This window comes from Chelonia mydas, chromosome 4 (genome assembly GCF_015237465.2).
Source record: "Chelonia mydas isolate rCheMyd1 chromosome 4, rCheMyd1.pri.v2, whole genome shotgun sequence".
Lineage (NCBI taxonomy): Eukaryota > Metazoa > Chordata > Testudines > Cheloniidae > Chelonia > Chelonia mydas.
In genome coordinates, this window is record NC_057852.1 from 63848830 (window position 1) to 63874706 (window position 25877).

General features: G+C 41.6%; 1 protein-coding gene across 5 annotated transcripts in view; it reads left to right on the forward strand.

Annotated features, from left to right (window-relative positions):
- FNIP2 (folliculin interacting protein 2) overlaps window positions 1–25877 on the forward strand; it is an 87550-nt gene that overhangs the window by 50176 nt on the left and 11497 nt on the right. For 3 of the 5 annotated variants that reach the window (XM_027833464.3, XM_043545914.1, XM_027833462.3), the window contains exons 7-13: window positions 1440–1511; window positions 2265–2394; window positions 7293–7494; window positions 8061–8149; window positions 16140–16286; window positions 16437–16606; window positions 23548–24910. In XM_027833464.3, coding sequence (XP_027689265.2) covers window positions 1440–1511; window positions 2265–2394; window positions 7293–7494; window positions 8061–8149; window positions 16140–16286; window positions 16437–16606; window positions 23548–24910 — 2173 coding nt within the window. Of the gene's footprint in view, window positions 1–128; window positions 219–1439; window positions 1512–2264; window positions 2395–7292; window positions 7495–8060; window positions 8150–16139; window positions 16287–16436; window positions 16607–23547; window positions 24911–25877 lie in introns of all 5 variants that reach the window. The other 2 variants (XM_027833463.3, XM_007071284.4) reach the window with 1 other exon arrangement.

A 25877-nucleotide genomic window follows, 5' to 3' on the forward strand; every position in this document is an offset into this window, starting at 1 on the left:
AATCTTTTCCTGATGAGACCATCTGTTTTTGTTTTTGTTTTTTTTTCTTTTAAATTATTTCCCCCTGCATTGTCTTTAATTGTTTTTTGTTTGTTTGTCTTGCGTTCTCTCTGCGTTGCTGTTTTTAGGTGTGTTACAGCTGTGCAGCAGCAAAGTGCTGCAGGGTGTATCTGAAGGAGTTCCCCTCCGGCTCATCCGGAGTGCTTCTTTCTTTGCAGGTTTGTGTGGAATGCTGAGCACACTGTGACCCATCCACCCACAGTAACCCAGCTTCTTCTGAATCTTGTCAGGAGGTCCATAATTACACTCTAGAAACGAAGGGCTAAAGTGATGAAGATATTGATGATAGACACATATTGGCTTTATATTTTGACTGAAGCCTTCTTCAAATACCAGGCTGCATTAAATTGCTTCCTGTTCTTCCCTCCCACCTCTACCACAAATGTTCACATTAAGGAAACTTCCTAATGTAATGTGTATTCAATAATAAATGAGCCCTTATGTTTCTAAGAGGATTTATGTTTCCTGGTCTACACTTGATTTCTTGCTGGTGTGCAGTTCCCTTTTGCTTCTTTCCCTCTTTGCTTTCCTTCTATATCTTCTGATCTGTGGATTTTTTTCACTGGATGGCAACTCTTTTAAGACATTATTGAACTGAGTCTGGAAGTGTTTAAGTTTTGACTTTACAATATTAAAGGCTTTATCTTAAATTCGAAAGTAGCATTTAGTCTCCTTTACACATGTAAAGATCCTTTTACAGGCCTGACAATTACTCGTGCTGTTGGGAAACCTTGGATCTAATTGATCCTGTTGATTTCAAAAATGAAAAGTTACTTCACTTCTCTCACAAATCTTGCATGCTTCATAAGTTAAATGACTATGTGCTACTAACACTTACCGGTGATCTACACTGGATTGAGTTTTTGCTTCATGCTATAAAACAAGCATTAGTGGTTAATTTAAAAACAACTGAAACTGATACTCCGTATAAAGTATTGTTAGCCTCTTCAATGCCAGTGATGCTACAAAAATAAACTAACTCAGGATTTTCAAACGTGACTAGAGATTTTGGGTGCTCCCATTTTGGGGTATTCTACCTGAGACACTTTCATGGGGCTGATTCTCAGCTGTGTGACTTTTTCAGTGTATATAAATTCATGTTCCGATTCCTACAGGTATTTAGAAAGTATTTTAGTCTTAAAAAAAAAATTCAATCCCACTAGTAGTGTTCAGTATTGAAATATTGCTTGCTATCACCTCTTCAAACACTGAATTTTTTTATCTGCCCACACACTGTGGACATAGCTATTGCTTAAATTAACTGCACTGGATGTGACTTTGCTGGATGTGTGGTCTTTAAACATAGACTTTGCTTAACACTGACAAAGAATATGAGGCAGCATGTAATGTTTTCTGTTGATCTGATCTGTTTACTTTAGCACATAGCACACCTGTTGATATGCCTAGCAGAGGGCAAAATGAGGACAGAGACAGCGGCATTGCTCGGTCAGGTATCTGTGTTTCTTTTTCTCCCATTTGATGAAAGCAAAGCTTTTTAGCAGAGTGACTCAACAGATTCAGGTTTTGCCCAGGTTTTGCCCAGTGGGGTGGAGTTTGGATATCGCTGCTTATAGCACATCCACACGAACTTGTGGATCTGTTGAGCCGTTCCCTTCCCTATGAACTAGGTTTCTGCTCATCCGCTCTGCTGCTGGGACATACTCTTCCCCTTCTCCCCTACAAAGAAAGGGGATGTGTCTTGTGATACTCTGCCTTTACAACATTAACTCATTTGGTTCTCATCTATGTAATACTTCAGCAATATAAACGTATAAGTTAGGGAAGAAATCAACAGTAGCGCTTCCACTGAAGAAAAGAAGGGGGAGGATTTTTGCTCAGTGGGAAGAAAAGCAGTGGGTAGAGGTTGGCCTGCCTGTCATGACTGGCAACATCTCTTAGGACAGATTGCTTCAGAGGAGTAGAAAGCCAGCACAGAGGAGAGAGACTCCATCAATGTAGTCTCCACTACATATAACATTCTGGTGCTGTTAAGAAAAAAGTCTCCTACTATGTTAAGGCAGTAAGAATAATTAAAATAATTATGATTTCACCTGCTGGGAATGAGTCAGACTGAAAGGAAAACTGCTGTTTTTTAAAACGAGAAAACCAAAAGGCAAAAATTATACTTATGTTAACCTGGCCAAAGGGAAAAGTATTATTTACTCGGCACCCTACAAAATGTTCATGTGTGTGTTTCTTGACAGCATCTCTGAGCAGTCTTTTGATTACACCGTTTCCATCACCAAGTTCCTCATCCTCCTCTTCCAGCAGCTACCAGCGCCGCTGGCTCCGAAGTCAAACGACGAGTTTAGAAAACGGAATTATTCCAAGGTGGTGAGTGTTGTGAGCTTCTCCCTGCTGGAATACAGTAGCAATTGGGCTGCATTTGCTGAAATTGGCCAAGTCTCTGTTCTTAATGGGGCAAGTCAATTTCATTTTTTTTTCTCCTAGTAACAGTCTGATCTCTCCTGCATCCTAGTGTTAAGTGTTGTTTAAGATTATTACAAATGAATGGCTACAAAATGAGGTTGAAAATAAACGATAATCCTTCATTTGAAACGTGTTCATCTCTGAGGCACCCATTCAAACAAGAAAATTAAACTCTCAGCTGTTACTGGAAGAACAGAGCTACTTACTGACATGAGGGAGAACGTAACACCATAGGTGGCACAATTATATTCTACTATAACAACCTGATTAGTGACTAGTTAACACAACTCTGGTGCAATAGACCATGACAACTCTCTTGGTACGTACAGGATGCCTCAAGCGTGATTTTGGCACAACTTGAAAAAAGAGAGTGATGACCCAGAGCTTGGCTATAATAACTTCAGTACATTTGCCACTGGTCTGACAAAAAAAGTCATGGGGTGCATCAAGACTGGGCTTCTAGACAGTCTTGCTTTTTCATAGCAAGATAGGCAATGCCTCTCTGCTACCTCCCTCACTCACAAATGGACCTGCATATGTGCATGCGTGCTTACAGGCCTGAAGCCAGTGGACCCCTCTCTGTGCAGATTAGGAACAGTGTGAACTGGATGCAGGCTTTGGGAATTGGCTTTCATTCTCTCCCCTTGCCCTCCAGTGTGGTGGAAGTTACCTGGAAAAGGTCATCCAACTTAATGCTGTATTCAATTTTCAGGGAAGCTGAGGTCAGCCACTGCTAAGGAGCTGGAGGTGCTAGGGGCTGATAACCCTGTCCACTTGTGGATTCTGAGGGTTTTCCAGGCTCATGCAAGTGCTCCCATAGCCTTTACCAAGGAGATGCAAAGCCCATTTCTCCCCAATGAGATGACATAGTTGATTCTCTTACAGAGATTCCATGTATAGATTTCCCACATGAAAAGCCCCCTCTGTGGCTTTTACTATTGGAAGGGATACTTAGCCAATGGGTCACAGGTTGTCTTAGTAAATATACAAGTTAAACAGGCTAAGTGCCCTACAAACACCTTGGAAGAACCATTTCCATGCCCCATATCTCTGTTCCATTAATCATTGCTACAGACAGATATTTTGGATGCTATACTACAGTGACTTTCTTTTGATCTGTGGGCCAAATAAATTATCCTGAAACCCACCATATGAAAAAGCGACCTCAAGTTCAAAAACTAATGTAATAGCTTTTCGACAAAGCACAAGGCATTGGGTAGTTAATTAAATTGTGTTCAATTTAGATCATCTTATAGTGATCAGTTAAATTAGTGTAAAAAGATTCTTTGATTAAAATCTCATTTAAAGAGGCATTTTTAAAAAAAACAGTTCATTCTCAAATATATTTCAGTGTTTTTGTAACTGAAAGTGGTAACTTCTTATCCGTAAAGACAAAAATTAAGCCTGCTTGCTGAACATTAGTTTCTCTGTTCTTGGTGTAGTATTTGCAGTATGCAGCATCAAATCTTTCTCCAGAGGTAAATGACTTCTGTGCATTTGCTTTCATCGCAGCCAGAGTCGAGAAGGAAATTGCACAAAGATATTGTAGATCCAATAGTTAGGCTGTCAAGCATTACAGGTGTTGCTATATTCAAACGTTCATTTGTTCAAACACTCAAGTACCACTGAAACAACGGATTTTTGCTATTGATCTCAATAGGAGCTGAATCTGTGCTTTAATTCATACAGCTAAAACTGCACAGCATCTGACCGATCTTTAGACCAACTGCCCAAAGAAAATAGAACTTCTTTCTGCACTCCATATGGTTACTTGTCAGTCAAGCACAATTAGCAGCTTTGTTGAAAAGGGTTCTCACACAGTCAGACTTCTGTTTCTCAATCTCAAACTATGGGAAACTGTACACGAACTCAGTTTGCAATGTTTCTTGTATGTTGATTTACTGTCCCTTTCACAAAGTCCATGGGAATTTTTATCTTTGCACAAAAGTTACTAAGGAGTTCAAATGAGGTTATCATCTTGAGCTCTTGTTTCCCACAAGCTCAGTTTTCTCTTTAATTCCTCTGTGTGGTGACAAATTTAGTATATTCAACTCATCAAATAGATCAGCCAGAAAACAGTTTCTGCTTAGAATGAGTTTCCAAAAATGCACAGGCCTCAGTTAAAATAGCCAGCTTTTGGCTTGTCTTTTTGCCTGTTTCAACTGAAGTATATGGATTTAACAACATCTATCTAATGCTTTCCTTTTTTAAAAAAAAAAATGAAAATGCTACGAATTTACCAGTAGTATTTTTAGAGATTGGCACAATAATATACGCTCTGAAACGTTCTTTTAGTTCAGTTAATTGCAATGACTTCTCCAAAGCCAGCAAAGTCAGTAGACTCAGAGTTGCATTGCAAATATCTTTATTTTCTGATGTGGTTTTCTGACAATCCTTTGGCATCTGACAGCATTATTGGAGATTGGGTGCATTTAAACTATGCAAGATTACTCCCTCCTTTCCACCCTGAAACATGACTTCAGTGACCTTGATAATGGATGGTAGGATAAATACCTTGCCAGTTACATGACGCTGTGTTGTAATAGTCTGTTTAAAAAAAAAAAAAAAAAGCTGTAAAGGCATTCTATGCTGTATTTCTGAGACAGAAGTAGCTTTTTGAAAAGCACTGTTCTGGTTTATGGCAGTTAAAAGCCTCCAAAAACTACTGGCTTTCTGGCATGTTCATTATGAGGTATTTGGGTGTCTTATTGCAGGGTAGGTTTCAGAGTAGCAGCCGTGTTAGTCTGTATTCGCAAAAAGAAAAGGAGGACTTGTGGCACCTTAGAGACTAACCAATTTATTTGAGCGTAAGCTACAGCTCACCCGCTGAATGCATCCGATGAAGTGAGCTGTAGCTCACGAAAGCTTATGGTCAAATAAATTTGTTAGTCTCTAAGGTGCCACAAGTACTCCTTTTCTTATTGCACGGTAGACATAGTCACAATGCCTTTAGAAATTCATTGTGGTCAGTAAATGTAGGGATCAGACTGGCCTGCGAAGGAGCAGCTACCAATGGGTGCTCATTTAATCTCTTCTTGGCATCTCCATCTTGTGCTGTAGACTCAAGATTTCCCCTTAAATAGGTTCTCTAGTCTTTATAGCTGAGACCATAACCATCAAAATGTAAACAGAGTTCAACTGTCTGCCTGTATCTGCCATACCTCTGGCACTTGCGAACTTTCTCCTCTTGATAGGACGTTAACCCAAAAAACTTAATGTCAGCATGGTTAACTATTCCATTGCTGATCCTAGCTTGCAGGAAATGAAAGAGTTTTATGAGGGTCTACATGCTCTACGGTAAGTATTGTCTCATTTTGGTGTTGAGTGAGCTGAGCATCAGAGATAACCACGACTTATTTTTTCCAGTCAGACCTCTAAGTATATGTAAAGTCAAAAACTAGATGGTTTTCATCATGGACCATCAGTTTCTTGCTCTCTGACTCCAAACACTTTCTGATGACTTGTCTCTCTCACTCTTGATCATATGCCTGGTGCTGCATTCACAAATTGCTGCATACTGTACTCATTGACACCTTGGAACTCCCAGTGTTCGAGAGATGGTGCCTAGAAGTTAAAGCTATCACAACCCAATGAGGAGGGGACAATCCATGACTGGCTTCTGGGTCATACCTTACAGGCTGAGAGGTCCTGCACTTTTCCACCATGTATTTCTGTGGTTTCTATTGAGATTACTTTGTGCAGTTGCCATGACTTAGTTTGTGGCTGATTGGAGCAGGAAGCAAAGCTCTTAAGTGATATAAAATTACTCCTTGAAACTCGGGGATGCTGCCATAAGATAGAACAAGATAGAAAGGGAACAGAGAGGACTGGTAGGAGTGGGAAAGTGAAAGTAGTGACATTACCTGTTTAACTTGGTTCTGTTTAGCTCTACACAAAACAACGCTATGTCGTCACTGCAAAAAAAAAAGTTTGTTTGTTTGTTTTTTTTTTTTTACTTGGAGAGAGCTATCCTGATGATGTCACATCCTAGCGGAGATAAGGCAGAGGCAGTTTTTACCTGGATGTAGGTAATTGAGGTCAAGACAACATGGCCACACACTTACTGCTTACCGACTAGCTACATCGAGCGGGGGAAATGAGTGTGTTGTCTCCACTAGCATTTTATATCAAGATACGTGACTCAAGTTAGTATCAAAGTGGTGATGGTTTGTCTTCAGTAAAGGCTTTACTTCTCAATTAGTAAGCTTATTGGAGTAGATACTTAATTGCTGTACAAATAACAAACAAACTTTCTGAATTCTGCCATGAACAGGATTGTGTGAATTCAGTGATAAGATGGTTTTGAGGTTATGGAGCTGAACTGGGACTCAGCCGACCAGGATTCATTTTCCAGATCTGCCACAGACTTCCTTTGTGACCTTTGGGAAGTTATGTGCCATGTGCTTTCATTGCCCATCTGTAAAATGGCAGTAATAGCCCCTACCACACAGCGGTATTATGATAAATGTACTAATTCTTATAAGGCATTTGAAATACCCACACAGAAGTGTTTTCAGGGGTTCTGTTTATGGGTACTATTCCTAGAGGAAAGCTTTAATGAAAAGGTGTCTTGCATTCTAGCAAAGGGTTCCGTAGTTTGAGTTGTGCCACTGAGAACGTTCTGCTATCTGTGAGTGAGTGACATTTTTAAGTAGGGAAGTAAGCGGGGGCAAAATTTTTGCAGGGCATTGAAGGAGACTTGGAGGTATGGTTAGAATCTCTTGCTGGCATACAGAACTATGCATCGTATACAAATGTAGGGGAAACACAGGGTAACTGGCCTACCATTTCTCTCATTGCAGGTCCACTGAAGAGACTTTTAGCGTGGCTGATGAAAGCTGCAGTTCCAATCCTGCTATGATTCGGAGGAAAAAAATTGCCATCAGCGTAATTTTCTCTCTGCCTGAAGGAGAAGATGCACAGAGGAACTTCCAGGACTTCTTTTTCTCTCATTTCCCTCTATTTGAATCCCATATGAACAAGTTAAAGAGTGCAATTGAAAAGGTACAGAATGCTATTTAGTGGAGTCTGAAGAATAAGCACTAAGCAGGGATGGAATACTCTAGAGCCTAGAAAGGCATAAATAACCACGGGGTGAAGCCAACCTGCAGACGGCGCCCTGCATGGGGGGTAGCACATAGCTTCTCTGCCTTACTAACTGCATTGGAAAAAGTTGTGCCTCAGGACCACAGTCCTTCCCTAGGTTCTCTCCTTGCATTGGAAGGAGGATTTGGGGGTGGGGGTGGTCCTCTTCTCCCATTTAGATGTTTTTTCAACTGGTTGATGCATTATGGGAGAGTGTGCATGCTTGCTTTGAAAGGGCTGGTGGGGAGGAGAGTATCTGGTGTACAGCCCTTGCTCTCCTCCCGCCACGCACCTGGTTACATGTCCTAGATTGGTTTTACACAGTCACACACGGGGATGTGGGCAGCTCTTGCTATCCTAAGTGGCCGCATAGCATCAGGGCTCGAGCCACAGTGTCTGTTCATCAATTCAGACACGCTGATGAGCCTATAAAGATGATATAAACTATTTTGCATTCTTTAAGATGTCACTTTTTATTGTTCAAGGCCATGATCCTCTGTAGAAAAATAGCAGAATCCAGCCTAAGAGTACAGGTTTATATCAGCCGTGTCACGGATGCCCTGGGAGAATTCAGGTGAGCTGTTGTTCCACCATATGATAGGAGAAGCTGGTAGCACGGCCTAAAGTTAAGGTCACCTGGTATTTCCTGTTGTAAGACCCTGTTTTTTCAATAACTTTGCCAAACTCTAATCATTTTGGGCTAAATTTTTCCAAGTTAAGTGTCTGCCTCAGACTGAAATTGTTTGGAAAACTTCAGCAAAAATGGTTCTGCCATTTGTGAGTGACCATAGGGGAAAATGCATTGTATTCCATATTTAAAAAATTCTTACAGCTGTTGTGCTGAGAAACTTGAATGCTTCCCTGTTTTGAAGCAGGTACTTGAAATTTGGCAGGGGGGTGGTGCCTTTTTTGCCATCCCTGTGAAAATCCACCCAAATGTGGCCCGGCTATAAGTCTTTGAAAAATCTTAGTTCACACATGCTCAGAAGAGATTTACTAGTCTGGTAGTTAATCTCTCCTCATGGCTTGTACCTGCCGACTGGACTGCATGTGCACCATCTCCACAGAATAAAAGAGCATGCTTCAGCCCACGCACTGAATAAGACTTTCCCTGCAATTGCTCCCCCAGGCTGCAAAAGGCAGCTGTGGTGTCAGATAGTGGAACTGATAGCAGGGAAACTGTTTCCTGTGCTCTAAATGCCCCTCCCTTGGTCCCCCCCCCCACATCAGTCCCTCAGCAACCAGGTGAGGAGGAGAGGGGGGAGAACACCTAATAGGAATGCAGAGGTGGAAGGAGGAGGCAGGCAGGAGCTGGAGGGTGGGAGTGGAGGTGATAAGGTGGAGGATGGATGGGAGCAGAGGGAGACAGGCTGGGAGCACAAGGGCAGAAGGGTCTATAACCATTAGAGAACACTCTCCTCAGATTGAACCCAGGAGCCATGAGTCTAACAACCCTCTGCTGTCAGCAGGTAGCTGTGAAATCCACTGGCAAAGTGTGTGTCTGATCCCCCTGTAGTCACTTGTCCACACAGAGGATAACAGCCTATTAGTGCTATCAGTTACTTTATTAGCTTAAGTGATATAGGTCTGTTCTGTGGATCTAAGGTCCAAACTGATGACTCAGAGACCCGTTTAATCTTAATCTGGTCCCCTGGCACATATGAGGATAGTCTTTTTAACACCACGATCACAAACTACTTTTTCTTCAAGACCTCTGCCTCATTTAAAGCTCAGCATGAACTATGCTCTGGGAATGAATCAGGATTATATAATAAAGGAGAGGTGTTGCCAGTAGGACTCCTGCTTCTTTACTTCCAGACGTTGGAAGGTGTGCAGTGACAGAAGAGGGGTATGGCACACAGGAACACAAAGGACAGTCTCATGGTTAAGGCAGTTGAGTGCTGCCTGCAGGATTAGATTCTATTCCTGCCTGGGCCACAGAGTTCTTGTGTGATGCTAGGAAAGCTACTTGAACCAGTTTTTCACAGGTGGTCACTAATTACGTGTGCCTCATATTTTGGGTGCCTGACTCAGTCTCCTGGGGCCTGATGTGCAAAAGTGTGCTGAGCACTCAAATCACAGAATCACAGAATCATAGACTTTAAGGTCAGAAGGGACCATTATGATCGTCAAGTCTGACCTGCACAATACAGGCCACAGAATCTCACCCACCCGCTCCTGTAACAAACCCCTAACCTATGTCTGAGCTATTGAAGTCCTCAAATCATGGTTTAAAGACTTGAAGGTGCAGAGAATCCTCCAGCAAGTGACCCATGCCCCATGCTGCAGAGGAAGGTGAAAACCCCCCAGGGCCTCTGCCAATCTGCCCTGGAGGAAAATTCCTTCCTGACCCCCAATATGGCGATCAGCTAAACCCTGAGCATGTGGGCAAGACTCACCAGCCAGATACCCAGGAAAGAATTCTCTGTAGTAACTCAGATCACACCCCATCTAACATCCCATCACAGACCATTGGGCATATATACCGCTAATAGTCAAAGATCAATTAATTGCCAAAATTAGGCTATCCCATCATATCATCTCCTCCATAAACTTATCAAGCTTTGTCTTGAAGCAGATATGTCTTTTGCCCCCACTGCTCCCCTTGGAAGGCCGTTCCAGAACTTCACTCCTCTGATGGTAAGAAACCTTAGTCTAATTTCAAGTCTAAACTTCCTGGTGGCCAGTTTATATCCATTTGTTCTTGTGTCCACACTGGTACTGAGCTTAAATAATTCCTCTCCCCCGTGGTATTTATCCCTCTGATATATTTATAGAGAGCAATCATATCTCCCCTCAGCCTTCTTTTGGTTAGGCTAAACAAGCCAAGCTTTTTGAGTCTCCTTTCATAAGACAGGTTTTTCATTCCTCAGATCATCCTAGTAGCCCTTTTCTGTACCTGTTCCAGTTTGAATTCATCCTTCTTAAACATGGGAGACCAGAACTGCACACAGTATTCCAGATGAGGTCTCGCTAGTGCCTTGTATAATGGTACTAACACCTCCTCATCTCTACTGGAAATGCCTCACCTGATGCATCCCAAGACCGCATTAGCTTTTTTCACGGCCACATCACATTGGCGGCTCATAGTCATCCTGTGATCAACCAATACTCCGAGGTCCTTCTCCTCCTCTGTTACTTCCAAGTGATGTGTCCCCAGCTTATAACAAATTTTTTTGTTATTAATCCCTAAATGCATGACATTGCACTTTTCACTATTAAATTTCATCCTATTACTATTATTTTCGTTTACAAGGTCATCCAGATCTTCCTGTATGATACCCGGTCCTTCTCTGTAGTGGCAATACCTCCCAGCTTTGTGTCATCCGCAAACTTTATTAGCACATTCCCACTTTTTGTGCCAGGGTCAGTAATAAAAAGATCAAACCCAAAACCGATCCCTGAGGAACTCCACTAGTAACCTCCTTCCAGCCTGACAGTTCACCTTTCAGCGTGACCCATTGTAGTCTCCCCTTTAACCAGTTCCTTATCCACCTTTCAATTTTCATGTTGATCCCTATCTTTTCCAATTTAGCTAATAATTCCCCATGTGAAACCGTATCAAATGCCTTACTGAAATCGAGGTAAATTAGATCCACTGTGTTTCCTTTGTCTAAAAACTCTGTTATCTTCTCAAAGAAGATCAGGTTGGTTTGGCATGATCTACCTTTTTTAAAACCATGTTGTATTTTGTCCTAATTACCATTGACTTCAATGTCGTTAACTACTTTCTTCAAAAATTTTTCCAAGACCTTGCATACTACACATGTCAAACTAACAGGCCTGTAGTTACCCAGATTACTTTTTTTTCCTTTCTTAAAAATAGGAACTATGTTAGCAATTCTTCAGTCATACGGTAAACCCCTGAGTTTACAGATTCATTAAAAATTCTTGCTAATGGGCTTGCAATTTCGTGTGCCAGTTCCTTTAATATTCTTGGATGAAGATTATCTGGGCCCCCCCGATTTAGTCCCATTAAGCTGTTCGAGTTTGGCTTCCACGTCAGATGTGGTAATATCTACCTCCATATCCTCATTCTCATTTGTCATCCTACCATTATCTCTAACCTCCTCATTAAAGACTGAGACAAGTATTTGTTTAGATATTGGGCCATGCCTACATTATCCTTAACCTCCACTCCAATTTCAGTGTTTAGCGGTCCCACTTCTTCTTTCTTTGTTTTTTTCTTATTTATATGACGATAGAACCTTTTTACCATTGGTTTTAATTCCCTTTGCAAGGTCCAATTCTACATGACTTTGGCCTTTCTCACTTTATCCCTACATGTTCTGACCTCAATAAGGTAGCTTTCCTTGCTAATCCCTCCCATCTTCCACTCCTTGTATGCTTTCTGCTTTTTCTTAATCGCTTCTCTGAGATGCTTCCTCATCCAGCTTGGTCTACAACTCCTGCCAATGAATTTTTTCCCCTTTCTTGGGATGCAGGCTTCTGATAGTTTCTGCAACCTAGACTTGAAGTAATTCCAGGCCTCCTCCTCCTTTAGATCCACAAGTTTTTCAGTCCAGTCTACTTCCCTAACTAATTTCCTTAATTTTTTTTAAGTTAGCCCTTTTGAAATCAAAAACCCTAGTCACAGATCTATTTTTGTTTATCCTTCCATTTAGTTTGAACTGAATTAGCTCATGATCGCTCAAACCAAGGCTGTCTCCTACAACCATTTCTTCTATGAGGTCCTCACTACTCACCAACACCAAATCTAAAATGGCATCCCCTCTTGTTGGTTCAGCAACTACTTGGTGAAGGAATCCATCAGCTATTGCATCCAGGAAAATCTGAGCCCTATTACTATTACTAGCACTTGTCCTCCAGTCTATATCTGGGAAGTTAGTCCCCCATGATCACACAATTCCCAATACTATTTACCTCATTAAAAACATTAAAGAGGTCTCTGTCCATATCCAGATCTGATCCCGGTGGTCTATAGCACACCCCAAGCACTATCCCAGGGGGGCCTCTAGTAGCTTTCTTCCCCAGTGTGATTTTTGCCCAGACAGACTCTGTCTTATCCATTCCATCTCTTCTTATTTCTCTGCAGTCTACCTCCTCATTGATATACCATGCTACTCCACCACCTTTGCCTTTATTTCTGTCTTTCCTAAACAGCACATACCCTTCAATGCCCATACTCTAGTCATGACTGCTATTTCACCATGTTTCTGTTATCCCTATAATATCTGGTTTCACTTCCTGCACCAATAGCTCTAGTTCCTCCATTTTGTTACCTAGGCTCCTCGCATTAGTGTACAAACATCTTAATTTTTGCTGTTTGGCTTCGCTCACATTCTTTAACTGATTGGGCTACCCACGGCTGTATCCTTTCTTACTTCGTTTTCGTCCCTCTCAATGTTAAAATCTGGCGTGGAGATTACCTGGACATCTCCCACCAGCTCCCCCAAATTCCTAGTTTAAAGCTCTCTTAATCAGTTGTGCCCGCCTCCATCCTAGAAGTCTATTTCCCTCCCTACTCAGGTGAAGTCCATCCCGAGAGAACAGTCCTCTGTCCATGAATGCTTCCCAGTGGCCATACATCCCAAAGCCCTCCTTATAGCACCAGTGCCTGAGCTATCTGTTGATCATCATCATCTTGGCACACCTTTGTTGCCCTTCTCTAGGATCTACAAGTGAAGTCGGAAGGAGCTGTGCTTTGAACACATAGTGCTATATCATGCTAAGTATTGTGAAAAATCATGTCTTAGGTGTCTCAAATTGAGCACCCAAAACTAGGGGGTACTTTTGACCTTAAGTTCTCTATGCCTTAGTTCCCCATCTGTAAAATAGGGAAGAATACTGATCCCTAGCCTCACACGGTGTGATGGAGTTTATAAATGCCACACTAAGGCAGGGGAAGGGCTGGAGCTGTACTGGGCTGGGAAAGCTCTGACCCTCAGGCACTGCCAAGTATGCTCCTGGAGAAAGGAGCAGTATAAAAAGAGCTCCAGCAGCCCAGGCAAGGGGGAAGGAGAAAAGCCATTTTCTGGAGGAGGACTGTCCTGCAACAGTGGGGGCGGGAGGGGAACATTAATGAGAAGGTCTGGCTGTGAGTCTCCCTCTTGCTTGTGGAGACATCACCCCAGAGGTATGTAGAACCATGTGCATGGGAACCAGAGGGTCACCTGCATCAGCCCCCAGACTTTGGGGTTTGAAGCAAAGTGTTATAAATCAGGGACAGCCATGCCCCAAACTGAGGCATCCGGTGTGGTGGGAAGTGGCCCAGGAGCAGGGAGTGGGCTGAACCCAGGCCATCCCATGCTGTCACACTCAGGATCCTGGGTCAGGATCCCCTGTGCCTACCCCTGGAATGGGCAGGACCAGGGGTTACTGGCAAGGAAGCCAACATAGCTGAACCCCATCCAAGGGGTTCAGGACACACTTGAAGTGAAAGAGGGTCATAGGCCCTGACCAACTAGGCATGCTTACTGAAGAAATGACCCTGCTATAGAATATGTGAAAATGAGTGGATGTTGTGAAGCACTCGTACTATACTGAAAATCACTCTAGAAAAGCTCCTGAGGAAACTAATAGTTGATGATGATGATGATGATGATAGAGCAGGGTTGTAATAGTGTGCAGGAAATCAGGCCATTGAATCAGAACAAAACAAAATACTGAATATCCTTAAGTGAGCAACATCTACCCCGTGCACTGAAAAAGGCTAGGGTCCAGTGGAATGATAGTATGTGATCATGTAATTAAAGACTGAATCGTAATTCATACACTTATGGAGGCCCAATTAAGGCCTGGTTGCAACCTTAATTCTGGTATTTTCTAACTCTTTGAGTGCTTGACTTTACAATCTTAATGTTCTTTTAAGGTAGTTCTTAGTATGTAACTGTAAAATACAAGTGTTACACCATGGACTTGATTTTCATGACTTAGATTTGACTTTTTGACTTAGATTTGAATTTTTCCCCAATATCATATTTTCCCATTGTATCAATTTTTGCTGTCTTATGCCACTAGATTTTTTCTTCAAGCTCTTCTCTTCTTCTCTCTGTACCCCTCACCCTTTGTTTCTCTTATAGCGATGATACACTTCCTGTCTACAGTTGGCAAGATAGTATACACAGTGCAAAGGAAAAAAGGATATGAAGTTTAAAACAATATACATTTTAAAACATACACACTGTAGGTAATGGAGTATTGTAGCTACAATGGTTTGGATCTAAGCCTTTCGTAACTTTTGTGGAATGGTCACTGAAGAATAATGAGCCCTAAAAAATCAGCCTTCACACCCTGTTTAGCCCCAGAGGGAAGAGACCAAAAGTGAGACCGTTCATACCGCACCAGAGCATGTCTTAGATAACATGCTTAAGAAAACTAACTATTCTCATCACAAGAGAAGATGTTTTTAGCAAATTTGAAAAAGTAAATTGTGTACAGACACCTTAAAATGGGCATAAATAAACAGAGACCAAAGATAAAATCAATTTACGCAAACATCCAAGGAAAGAAATGTAACACACACTAATTGAATTATATGTTTACACTGTATGTATCTGTAAGTAATTACTTGGGGGGACACAGCTAGATTGCTCTGGTAAATGGTAGATTTTTAAATGTAAGGTAGACAAAATATTTTGTTGTAAATTTATCATGCACTAATCACCCATATATCAACAGAAAATGTAACTAGATGATCTGGAAAGCTCCAAACTTGTCACTATACTAGGTTGTTTCTGAACTTGCTAACTTGTGAAGATTATTTGTACAAAACTCTTAAACGTGTGGAAGACAATCATCTCTTCAGCTAGAAATTTAACTGTGGATCATGCAAATCTGTTTGGAATTAAATTAGAGGTATATTGACAGCCGTTATTGGAGATGGCGGCCATTTGTGATGGGTTTGTGTTTTGCTATCAAGCTACCCATCAAATCATTGTATGTCTAAGATCATACTTCTAAAACTGCATGTTCAATGTATTGACTAATCATCTGGGCATATATATTCAGGTGGTAAAGCACCTGACTGGTGATTGCATAGCCAGGATGATGAGTCAAGCTGCAGATTTCATTCAGAGTTAAACTCGTACAGCATAGTTCTTCAGTCTTAAAGGTGCTCTTTTGCAAATTGGAGTCTCAATTTGCATCCTTTGACACAATATACCAGACAAGTATGATGAAATAAATGTTGATTGTATGTGAAGCAATTGCCGGGTAAAACTAACCTATTGAACTTGTGCAGCAATACATTTTGATTCATTAAAACATTGTCCAGCTGTTTAGTTCGTGCTGAGATGAATTTCATGTTCTCCTTTCATATCCTTGTATGCTCAGAGGAATACTTTCTTTGTCAAAGAAATTGCAATTGCATTGATTAGAATATTGTTAATGCACTTACGGTGCATCTCATGTAATTTAGTGTCCTACAGAACACCTCTCATTATGTGAGTGGAGCCTCTGACTAGCTACAGAGAACCTACGTAACTCTTAGAACTCCTAACAGATGTTAGAAAAATTTGAAGAAAACTCTTCATTTTTTCTTCTGTATATTTTTTGCAACCTCATTCACAGGTTAACAGCTTTTTTTTCTTTCTTTTTGGTAGACTTACAATCTGGAACCTGTATTCAGTTCCAAGGATTGCAGAACCTGTGTGGCTTACCATGATGTCCAGCACTTTGGAAAAGAACCAGCTATGCCAGCGCTTTCTTAAGGAATTTACACTTCTGATAGAACAGATCAACAAAAACCAGTATGCTTCCTTCTGCATCATCTCCTTACCCCTGCAGTAACTTGTGTTCTAATGCATACAAACATAATAGGAAGTACACAGACATGAGCATATGTCAAATACCTTTTTTTTTCCCTTGGATCTTATTTTTGTTGTATTCTTTTTCTTTAGGTTCTTAGCTGCTTTATTGACTGCGGTGCTGACCTATCACCTGGCGTGGGTCCCAACTGTAATGCCAGTTGACCATCCTCCCGTAAAGGCCTTCTCTGAGAAAGGCACATCACAATTTGTAAACCTGCTGGCAAAATCGCATCCTTATAACCCTCTCTGGGCACAGCTCGGTCAGTAGAAAACATTAAAAAAAAAAAAATCTGGTATAAAACGGTTACTAAACTTTAACCTATTTAATTGAAATGTAGCACTTCCCTACAAACACATCATTGTATATACACAGCTATTTTAAAAAATACGTCATAGGTGGGAGCTATGCAGAGGCAGGCAAGATTAAAACTTGTACTTCATCTATAAGCATGTTGGGGGATAGGGTGGGGTGATGTCAGGGAGCTGGTTCCAGCTCTCTGATTCTCTGGCCAGCCCTTGTCTGACACAAACTAAAGCTGCTGCCAGGCAGCATTAAAGTCTGCCACTGGTTTGTGGTCCCTGATGGACCCTATGCCAGTGGAATATCATAGTAGAGCATTGGTGCACCCGCTTTGCTGGGAAAGGGAGGCTGGGCATGAGAGAGGTGCAGGGCCTGGTGGCAGTGTAGATGGGCAAGCAGAGGGGTCCTCTATGCCAAGGAAATTCTATCTGGGCATTGGCAATGGAATTACAGCCCTTTTGCTCTATCTCAGTTGCACAAAGGGGTAGTAAACTGTCTAGAAAATCTGGCCCTAAGTCCTCAGATGTAGTGATTCTCTTCTACCTACATAGCTTACTAAGTATCTTGATACATGAAATCAAGTGGCTATATAGGAAGCAAGTGAATGAGAGCTGGCAAAATATTTATAACTGGCAGTTTTATTCATCTCTGAACATTTTTCTTCAGAGCCAAAGTACATGGATATGAATGTTTGGAGAGTAGATAATCACATGCATAAAATCTTACTCTCAAAAATTCCACTCGTTGGGCAATCCTCCTTCCTTTTCCCCACTCCCCCTGCTCCATTTTTCCCTCCTATATATCATCTGCCTAATGTAAAACCATCCAGAAAATTTAGTGAAATTCTAAAGAAGCAACTTGAATAACAATAGTTCTGTGTCCATATCCTGTTCCTGCTGCTGATCATCTAGCTTAATTCTATTTGGTTCTTGTCATAGAATCATAGAAGATTAGGGTTGGAAGAAACCCCAGGACGTCACCTAGTCCACCCCCCTGCTCAAAGCAGGACCAACTCCAACTAAATCAACCCAGCCAGGGCTTTGTCAAGCCGGGCCTTAAAAACCTCTAGGGATGGAGATTTTACCACCTCCCTAGGTAACCCATTCCAGTGCTTCACCACCCTCCTAGTGAAATAGTGTTTCCTAATACCCAACCTAGACCTCCCCCACTACAACTTGAGACCATTGCTCCTTGTTTTGTCATCTGCCACCACTGAGAACAGCCTAGCTCTTATCAGTAGCCTCTCTGGCACTGAAGATTCCTAACTCCCGCTATATATATTCATAATAGAGAGTTGTATTGCTTGCTTTAAAAAAGAAAGATTTTAAAAAGTTACTGAGTTATTGAGTAGTTGAGGAGAGGGGTGAGGGACTGGGTGTTTTGGGGTTCAGGAAAGTGGGAGCTGATTTAGGGAAATAAGAAGCCAGCGTTAAGGTATATAGAAGCCAGCTGGAGGGAGCTGTATAGTGCCTGTTTGGACAGTAGATCTTGTCCTCTCTCCCAGGCAGAACTGCTAGTAGTTCTACAGGAAAGAAGGGAAATAAATTGTTACTCAAACTCAGAGCTGGTAATTGTGCACATTATGGAGTAGGCTCAGTAGGAAGATAATACGAGTTTTAAAGACCCAGACAAATTCTAAATGGTTGAACTCAAAACATCTCAGTTCTTTCTTATTCTCAGATAAAAAAAGTGAGTTCAGATGTTTATTGTAATGTACATCAATATGAAGGAAAATGTTGCCCTCTGGTGGTTCCCTCTGAAAAAGACAGGGTTCATAGTACAAAAGTGCTTTCTAAAAACAAATCTTTTGGAAGGTTAGGGTGTAGTATCTGTAAATAGCTTTAAAAATGGAAAGCTTTGTATAAATCCTTGTTTTATTATTAAATTATACTAAAATGCCATGATTTCAATCAATTGCAGCATTCCATAAGAGAGAAAACTATATTGTTCATGATGAAGGAACTGCTCAGTCTCTGCAAACCTTAAGTTTTTATTTTAAAATTTTATATTGAGTTGTCATAATATTATTGTTACTCCAAGACTCTTTTTATAAGTAAGTTTATATACATATAATACTAATTTAGGCCTGAATCCTGCAAGCAAGCATTTGCTTTAATACACCTAACTGTTAATCATAGAAATGTAAAGGAAAGGAGCTTGAGATGTCATCTTTTAGTTCATCACCCCATGCTGAGGCAGGACCAAGTATACCTAGACTATACCTGACAACTGTTTGTCTAACTTTGTACTTATAAACCTCCAGTGATGAGGATTACACAACCTCCCCTGGTAACCTATTCCAGTATTCAACTACTGTTATAATTAGAAAGATTTTCCTAATATCTAACCTAAATCTCCCTTGCTGTAACCTCTTTATAGCAGTTCTTAACATATCTGAAGGCTATCAGGTCCCCATCCCCCCCCACCCCCCCTTTCTTCTCAAAACTAAGGTTATACAGTTTTTCTAACTTTTCCTCATCGGTCAGGGTTTCTAAACCTTTTATCAGTTTTGTTGCTTTTCTCTGGACTTCTCCAGTTTATCCACATCTTTCCTAAAGGGTGGCTCCCAGAACTGGACACAATATCCAGTTGAGGCCTCAACAGTGCCAAGTAGAGCAGGACATTTACCTCTCATGTCTTACAGATGATACTCCTGTTAATACACCCCAGAATTATATTAGCCTTTTTAACAACTGATATTGACTCTCATTCAACTTGTGATGCACTAGAACCTCCAGATCCTTTTCAGCAGTACTGCTGCCTAGCTAGTTATTCCCATTTTGTTGAAGTACTTTGCACTAGTCTTTTATTTAATTTCATCTTATTGATTTCAGACCAATTTTCCGATTTGACAAGGTCTTTTTGAATTCTGATTAGGCTGTCCTCCAAGGTGCTTGCAACCTCTCCCAGTTTGGCGTCATCTGCAAAATTTATACCCATACGGTCGACCCCATTATCCAAGTCATTAGTGAAAATATTGAAAAGTACCGGATCCAGGACAGGCATCTGGGTGATCCCACTTGATACATCCTCCCAGTTTGATAGTGAATCATTGATAACTACTTTTTGAGTACTGTCTTTCAACCAGTTGTGTATCCACTTTATGGTAATTTCAATGTGACCATGCTTCCCTAGTTTGCTTATGAGAGTGGTATTTGGGACTGCATCAAAAGTCTTACTAAAATCAAGCTACATCATGTCTACTGCTTCCCTCCCCCCCATCAACTAGGCCAGTAACCCTGTTAAAGAAGGAAATTAGCTTGTTCTGGCATTACTTGTTCTTGACAAATGCTTGCTGGCTATTACCTATTCACCCAATGATCCTTTAGGTACTTAAAAACTGATTGTTTAATAATTGGTTCCAGTATCTTTGCAGGTATCAAAGTTAGCTTGACTGACCTATAATTCCCCTGGTCCTCTTTGTTCCCCTTTTTTAAAGATAGGTACTATGTTTGCCCTTCTGCAGCCCTCTGGGGTCTCACCCATCCTCCACGAGTTCCTGAAGATAATTGCTAATGGTTCAGAGATTGTGTCAGTTAGTTTCTTAAGTACCCTAGGGTGTATTTGTCAGGCCCTGCCAACTTCAATACATCTAAATTATCTAATGGTCTTTAACCTGTTCTTTCCCTATTCCCTGTGGGACTACTTGCATACATAAAGTTAATCCTGTGAGTATGTTCTTAGGATCAAGGCTTTGATTCGGCTTTTATTCCTAGGTTTCAGAGTAACAGCCGTGTTAGTCTGTATTCGCAAAAAGAAAAGGAGTACTTGTGGCACCTTAGAGACTAACCAGTTTATTTGAGCATAAGCTTAAGTGAGATACAGCTCACTTCATCGGATGCATACTGTGGAAAGTGTAAAAGATCTTTTTATACACGCAAAGCATGAAAAAATACCTCCCCCGACCCCACTCTCCTGCTGGTAATAGCTTATCTAAAGTGACCACTCTCCTTACAATGTGTATGATAATCAAGTTGGGCCATTTCCAGCACAAATCCAGGGTTTAACAAGAACGTCTGAGGAAGGGGGGAGGGGTAGGAAAAAACAAGGGGAAATAGGTTACCTTGCATAATGACTTAGCCACTCCCAGTCTCTATTCAAGCCTAAGTTAATTGTATCCAATTTGCAAATGAATTCCAATTCAACAGTTTCTCGCTGGAGTCTGGATTTGAAGTTTTTTTGTTGTAATATCACAACTTTCATGTCTGTAATCGCGTGACCAGAGAGATTGAAGTGTTCTCTGACTGGTTTATGAATGTTATAATTCTTGACATCTGATTTGTGTCCATTTATTCTTTTACGTAGAGACTGTCCAGTTTGACCAATGTACATGGCAGAGGGGCATTGCTGGCACATGATGGCATATATCACATTGGTGGATGTGCAGGTGAACGAGCCTCTGATAGTGTGGCTGATGTTATTAGGCCCTGTGATGGTGTCCCCTGAATAGATATGTGGGCACAGTTGGCAACGGGCTTTGTTGCAAGGATAGGTTCCTGGGTTAGTGGTTCTGTTGTGTGGTGTGTGGTTGCTGGTGAGTATTTGCTTCAGGTTGGGGGGCTGTCTGTAGGCAAGGACTGGCCTGTCTCCCAAGATTTGTGAGAGTGTTGGGTCATCCTTCAGGATAGGTTGTAGATCCTTAATAAGGCGTTGGAGGGGTTTTAGTTGGGGGCTGAAGGTGACGGCTAGTGGCGTTCTGTTATTTTCTTTGTTAGGCCTGTCCTGTAGTAGGTGACTTCTGGGAACTCTTCTGGCCTATCAATCTGTTTCTTCACTTCCGCAGGTGGGTATTGTAGTTGTAAGAATGCTTGATAGAGATCTTGTAGGTGTCTGTCTCTGTCTGAGGGGTTGGAGCAAATGCGGTTGTATCACAGAGCTTGGCTGTAGACGATGGATCGTGTTGTGTGGTCAGGATGAAAGCTGGAGGCATGTAGGTAGGAATAGCGGTCCGTAGGTTTTCGGTATAGGGTGGTGTTTATGTGACCATCGTTTATTAGCACTGTAGTATCCAGGAAGTGGATCTCTTGTGTGGACTGGACCAGGCTGAGGTTGATGGTGGGATGGAAATTGTTGAAATCATGGTAGAATTCCTCAAGGGCTTCTTTTCCATGGGTCCAGATGATGATGTCATCAATATAGCGCAAGTAGAGTAGGGGCGTTAGGGGACAAGAGTGAGGAAGCGTTGTTCTAAGTCAGCCATAAAAATGTTGGCATACTGTGGGGCCATGCGGGTACCCATAGCAGTGCCGCTGATCTGAAGGTATACATTGTCCCCAAATGTAAAATAGTTATGGGTAAGGACAAAGTCACAAAGTTCAGCCACCAGGTTAGCTGTGACATTATCGGGGATAGTGTTCTTGATGGCTTGTAGTCCATCTTTGTGTGGAATGTTGGTGTAGAGGGCTTCTACATCCATAGTGGCCAGGATGGTGTTATCAGGAAGATCACCTATGGATTGTAGTTTCCTCAGGAAGTCAGTGGTGTCTCAAAGGTAGCTGGGAGTGCTGGTAGCGTAGTGCTGGTAGGCCTGAGGAGGGAGTCTACATAGCCAGACAATCCTGCTGTCAGGGTGCCAATGCCTGAGATTATGGGGCGCCCAGGGTTTCCAGGTTTATGGATCTTGGGTAGTAGATAGAATATCCCAGGTCGGGGTTCCAGGGGTGTGTCTGTGCGGATTTGATCTTGTGCTTTTTCAGGGAGTTCCTTGAGCAAATGCTGTAGTTTCTTTTGGTAACTCTGGGGACACCATCACAGGGCCTAATAACATCAGCCACACTATCAGAGGCTCGTTCACCTGCACATCCACCAATGTGATATATGCCTTCATGTGCCAGCAATGCCCCTCTGCCATGTACATTGGTAAAACTGGACAGTCTCTACGTAAAAGAATAAATGGATACAAATCAGATGTCAAGAATTATAACATTCATAAACCAGTCGGAGAACACTTCAATCTCTCTGGTCACGCGATTACAGACATGAAAGTTGCGATATTACAACAAAAAAACTTCAAATCCAGACTCCAGCGAGAAACTGTTGAATTGGAATTCATTTGCAAATTGGATACAATTAACTTAGGCTTGAATAGAGACTGGGAGTGGCTAAGTCATTATGCAAGGTAACCTATTTCCCCTTTTTTTCCTCCCCCCCCACCCCCTTCCTCAGACGTTCTTGTTAAACCCTGGATTTGTGCTGGAAATGGCCCACCTTGATTATCATACACATTGTAAGGAGAGTGATCACTTTAGATAAGCTATTACCAGCAGGAGAGTGGGGTGGGGGGAGGTATTTTTTCATGCTTTGCGTGTATAAAAAGATCTTCTACATTTCCACAGTATGCATCCGATGAAGTGAGCTGTAGCTCACGTAAGCTTATGCTCAAATAAATTGGTTAGTCTCTAAGGTGCCACAAGTACTCCTTTTCTTTTATTCCTAGAAATTCTATTTAAAATGTCAGTTGGGCTTCCTGTTTGTTTGCTTCTGATTTCTATAGCAACTGTGCTCAGTTTATAAGTAAAAGGACTTACTTTCCTTGTCTCTATTTCCAAATGAAAATAACTTCTTGTAAGCTTTGTTTTGTAAAGCAAAACTTCCAATAGCATTGAGGTAACCAGAGATTGAATGCTAGCAGTCTCACGCTCATGATCAACCCTATGAAAACAAGCTTGGGTGCAAATAAGAGGAAATATGTGGGTTTCAAAAAGAAAAAACAAATGTCTCAAACCTCCATTAATTTGCTGTGAGGAAAAGCATCTTAAAATTATTTTAAAAGGAATTGCCCAAATTATGTAAGTCTATTCTTACAAAGAATGCATTGAATGTCTGTTTTCTACTTCTGAAACTTGTAGTGTAACCACATACACATTTGTGATGTACCTGTTTCCCTATATGTTTGCATAGGTGATCTGTATGGTGCCATAGGCTCTCCCGTTAGGCTGACACGGACTGTGATTGTTGGAAAACATAAGGAATTAGTTCAACGTATTCTCTACGTTCTAACATACTTCCTACGGTGCTCTGAGCTACAGGAAAATCAACTGGCCTGGAATGGGAAAGTTGGAGAGGAGGAGCAACTACTAAATGGAAGCAAGATCACAACTACATTGGAAAAGGGAGAGGTTGAAGAATCTGATTATGTGGTTGTCACTGTTAAGAATGAACCTGCTCTTGTGCCTCCAATCCTACCTCAGAAGAATGGTGGAAATCAAACCAGTAGCACTGTGGGGTACGTCAGTAACCCAGAGAGCTCTCCTGCTCTTCCAACGTCCTCGAAAGAAAAGAATGAAGAAGTAACAGGAAAGGCTGATCAGAGCTCCAGGGCATCCTGTATTGCATCAAAAGACTGCACATTTGGCAGTTCTGCGTCTAAAGGAATGGTGGATGACGGTAGGAAAGGGAAGGTAGTTGATGATATAGGAGCTGTGTCCTACCACTTTGAAGAACAAATTGAATCAGAGGATTTAACGGATGACTTAAAGAATAGCAACCAGGCCACAAGTGAAGTAGCAGAAAAGCCATCTGACAGGTCATCTGCTGTACCATGTCCTGAGAGGTTTGTTGATAGGAATCCTCATTTAGAAAGGGTCACTTTCCAGATTGGAAGTTCTACATCACCAGAGTCAGATTTAGAAACTCGCAAGAGTGACCTGGATGAAAATTTTAGGGCGTTCAAAAAAAATCTACAGGTAGAAAGCTGTACTTCAAGTCCACCAAATGTGCCTGCAGAAACTTCCCAGAGCCAACAAGAAACTTCGAAAGCCTCCCTTAAACCATTACACATTAGGCGTAATATCTGGTATGCACAAATTCCATCATGTGATGCGAGTGCAAGTATATTTGATGAATATTTTGCTGAGGGTAATAAAATTGAAATGAATGTAGCAAATATTTCTACTCTGCGTGGCTTGTCAGATGAACCACTTAAGCCATCTGATAACAAAATAGAAACTGCAAAAACAGAAATCTTAGAGGAAGCTAGAACCCTGTGCTCCAAGAATGGGGGCGTCCATTCACTTGACTCTGTTAAAACAAGTTCTGACGTACAGGACTCTGGCCAAGTAGTCACTGAAGATGTCCCCTATGGGGATGCTGGAAGGAAAATCCCCTTCCGAATCGAAGGGGATATTCCTAGGAATGAGAGTTCAGATAGTGCACTTGGAGACAGCGACGACGATAGTGCTTCATGTATCTCTGATCTATACCCTCGAGGCCATGTCCGCAATAGGCATGAAGAATTTACAGAAGTAGAACTTCCTTTACCAAGGTAAAGAATGTATTTGAGTGAATCTTGTGCCAGCTGGGGTCAAATGCTGTTGCTACCCAAGAGCTGTTCAGTGGTCTGTGAAATGCATGGGGTCTTAACTCAGTTTCTTGCTGATGTGTCTGTACTGTAAAAATTGCTGTTGCAACTGAGTCCCTTGTTGGCAGTCTCAGCAAAAGGCAGAGATTGAGTAGGATGATGCACAGACTGCCTGCCAAAATAATTGTTTGTTTGACAGGGCTTCTTTTCTCAGATATTTCTGGTCCTTCAGCAGGGCTAAGACACATGCTGGTGGGGTAGGAAGTGCGCATAGTTACTGCCTTTGCTTTGAATTGAAAACTTCACTGTCTGTCCAGCATGAGCATTACGTTCATTTACTTAGAAGTTTATTTTGTTTTGTTTTTAAGACTGGTCTGGAGTAGTTACATTAAAGTTACTTTTAATGTTTGCTAGAAGTCACTGTTATAGTTAGTTATAAAATAATTTCCATTATAACATCTCCATCCCCATCCCTCTTTTACCATTTAAGTTCTGAGCTGTTCAGGAGGGCCCTTGTGACCAGGCAGAGCTCTACGGACTTCACTCAGCCAGTTATCTGGGCTTTATTATTGTTTAGGGTCTTGAAAACTGTTCCCTTGAGGCTGAAATGTTCTATGCTTGTCCTCTGGCAGAAGGTGAACATCTGTGAAAGTTTTGAGCAAAATACTTTTCTCATCCTTTGAGTTTACGGAGAGTAGAAAAATTCTAATCACACTCTTTGGTACACAGATGAAATCTAAAATTTAATGCAGGCATAATTCTGATTCAAGACGGATGCCTTTGCTTTGCTTTGCTTGAGACTGCATATGCATTTAGTTAAGTGTTCATTGAACCAAGCATTGAACTCTCAAGCTCAGCAAGCCAACTAGCTGCAAAACAGGGAGCTTATATATTCCACAAGACCTAACAGTTGCAGAGTTGTCGTTTTTTC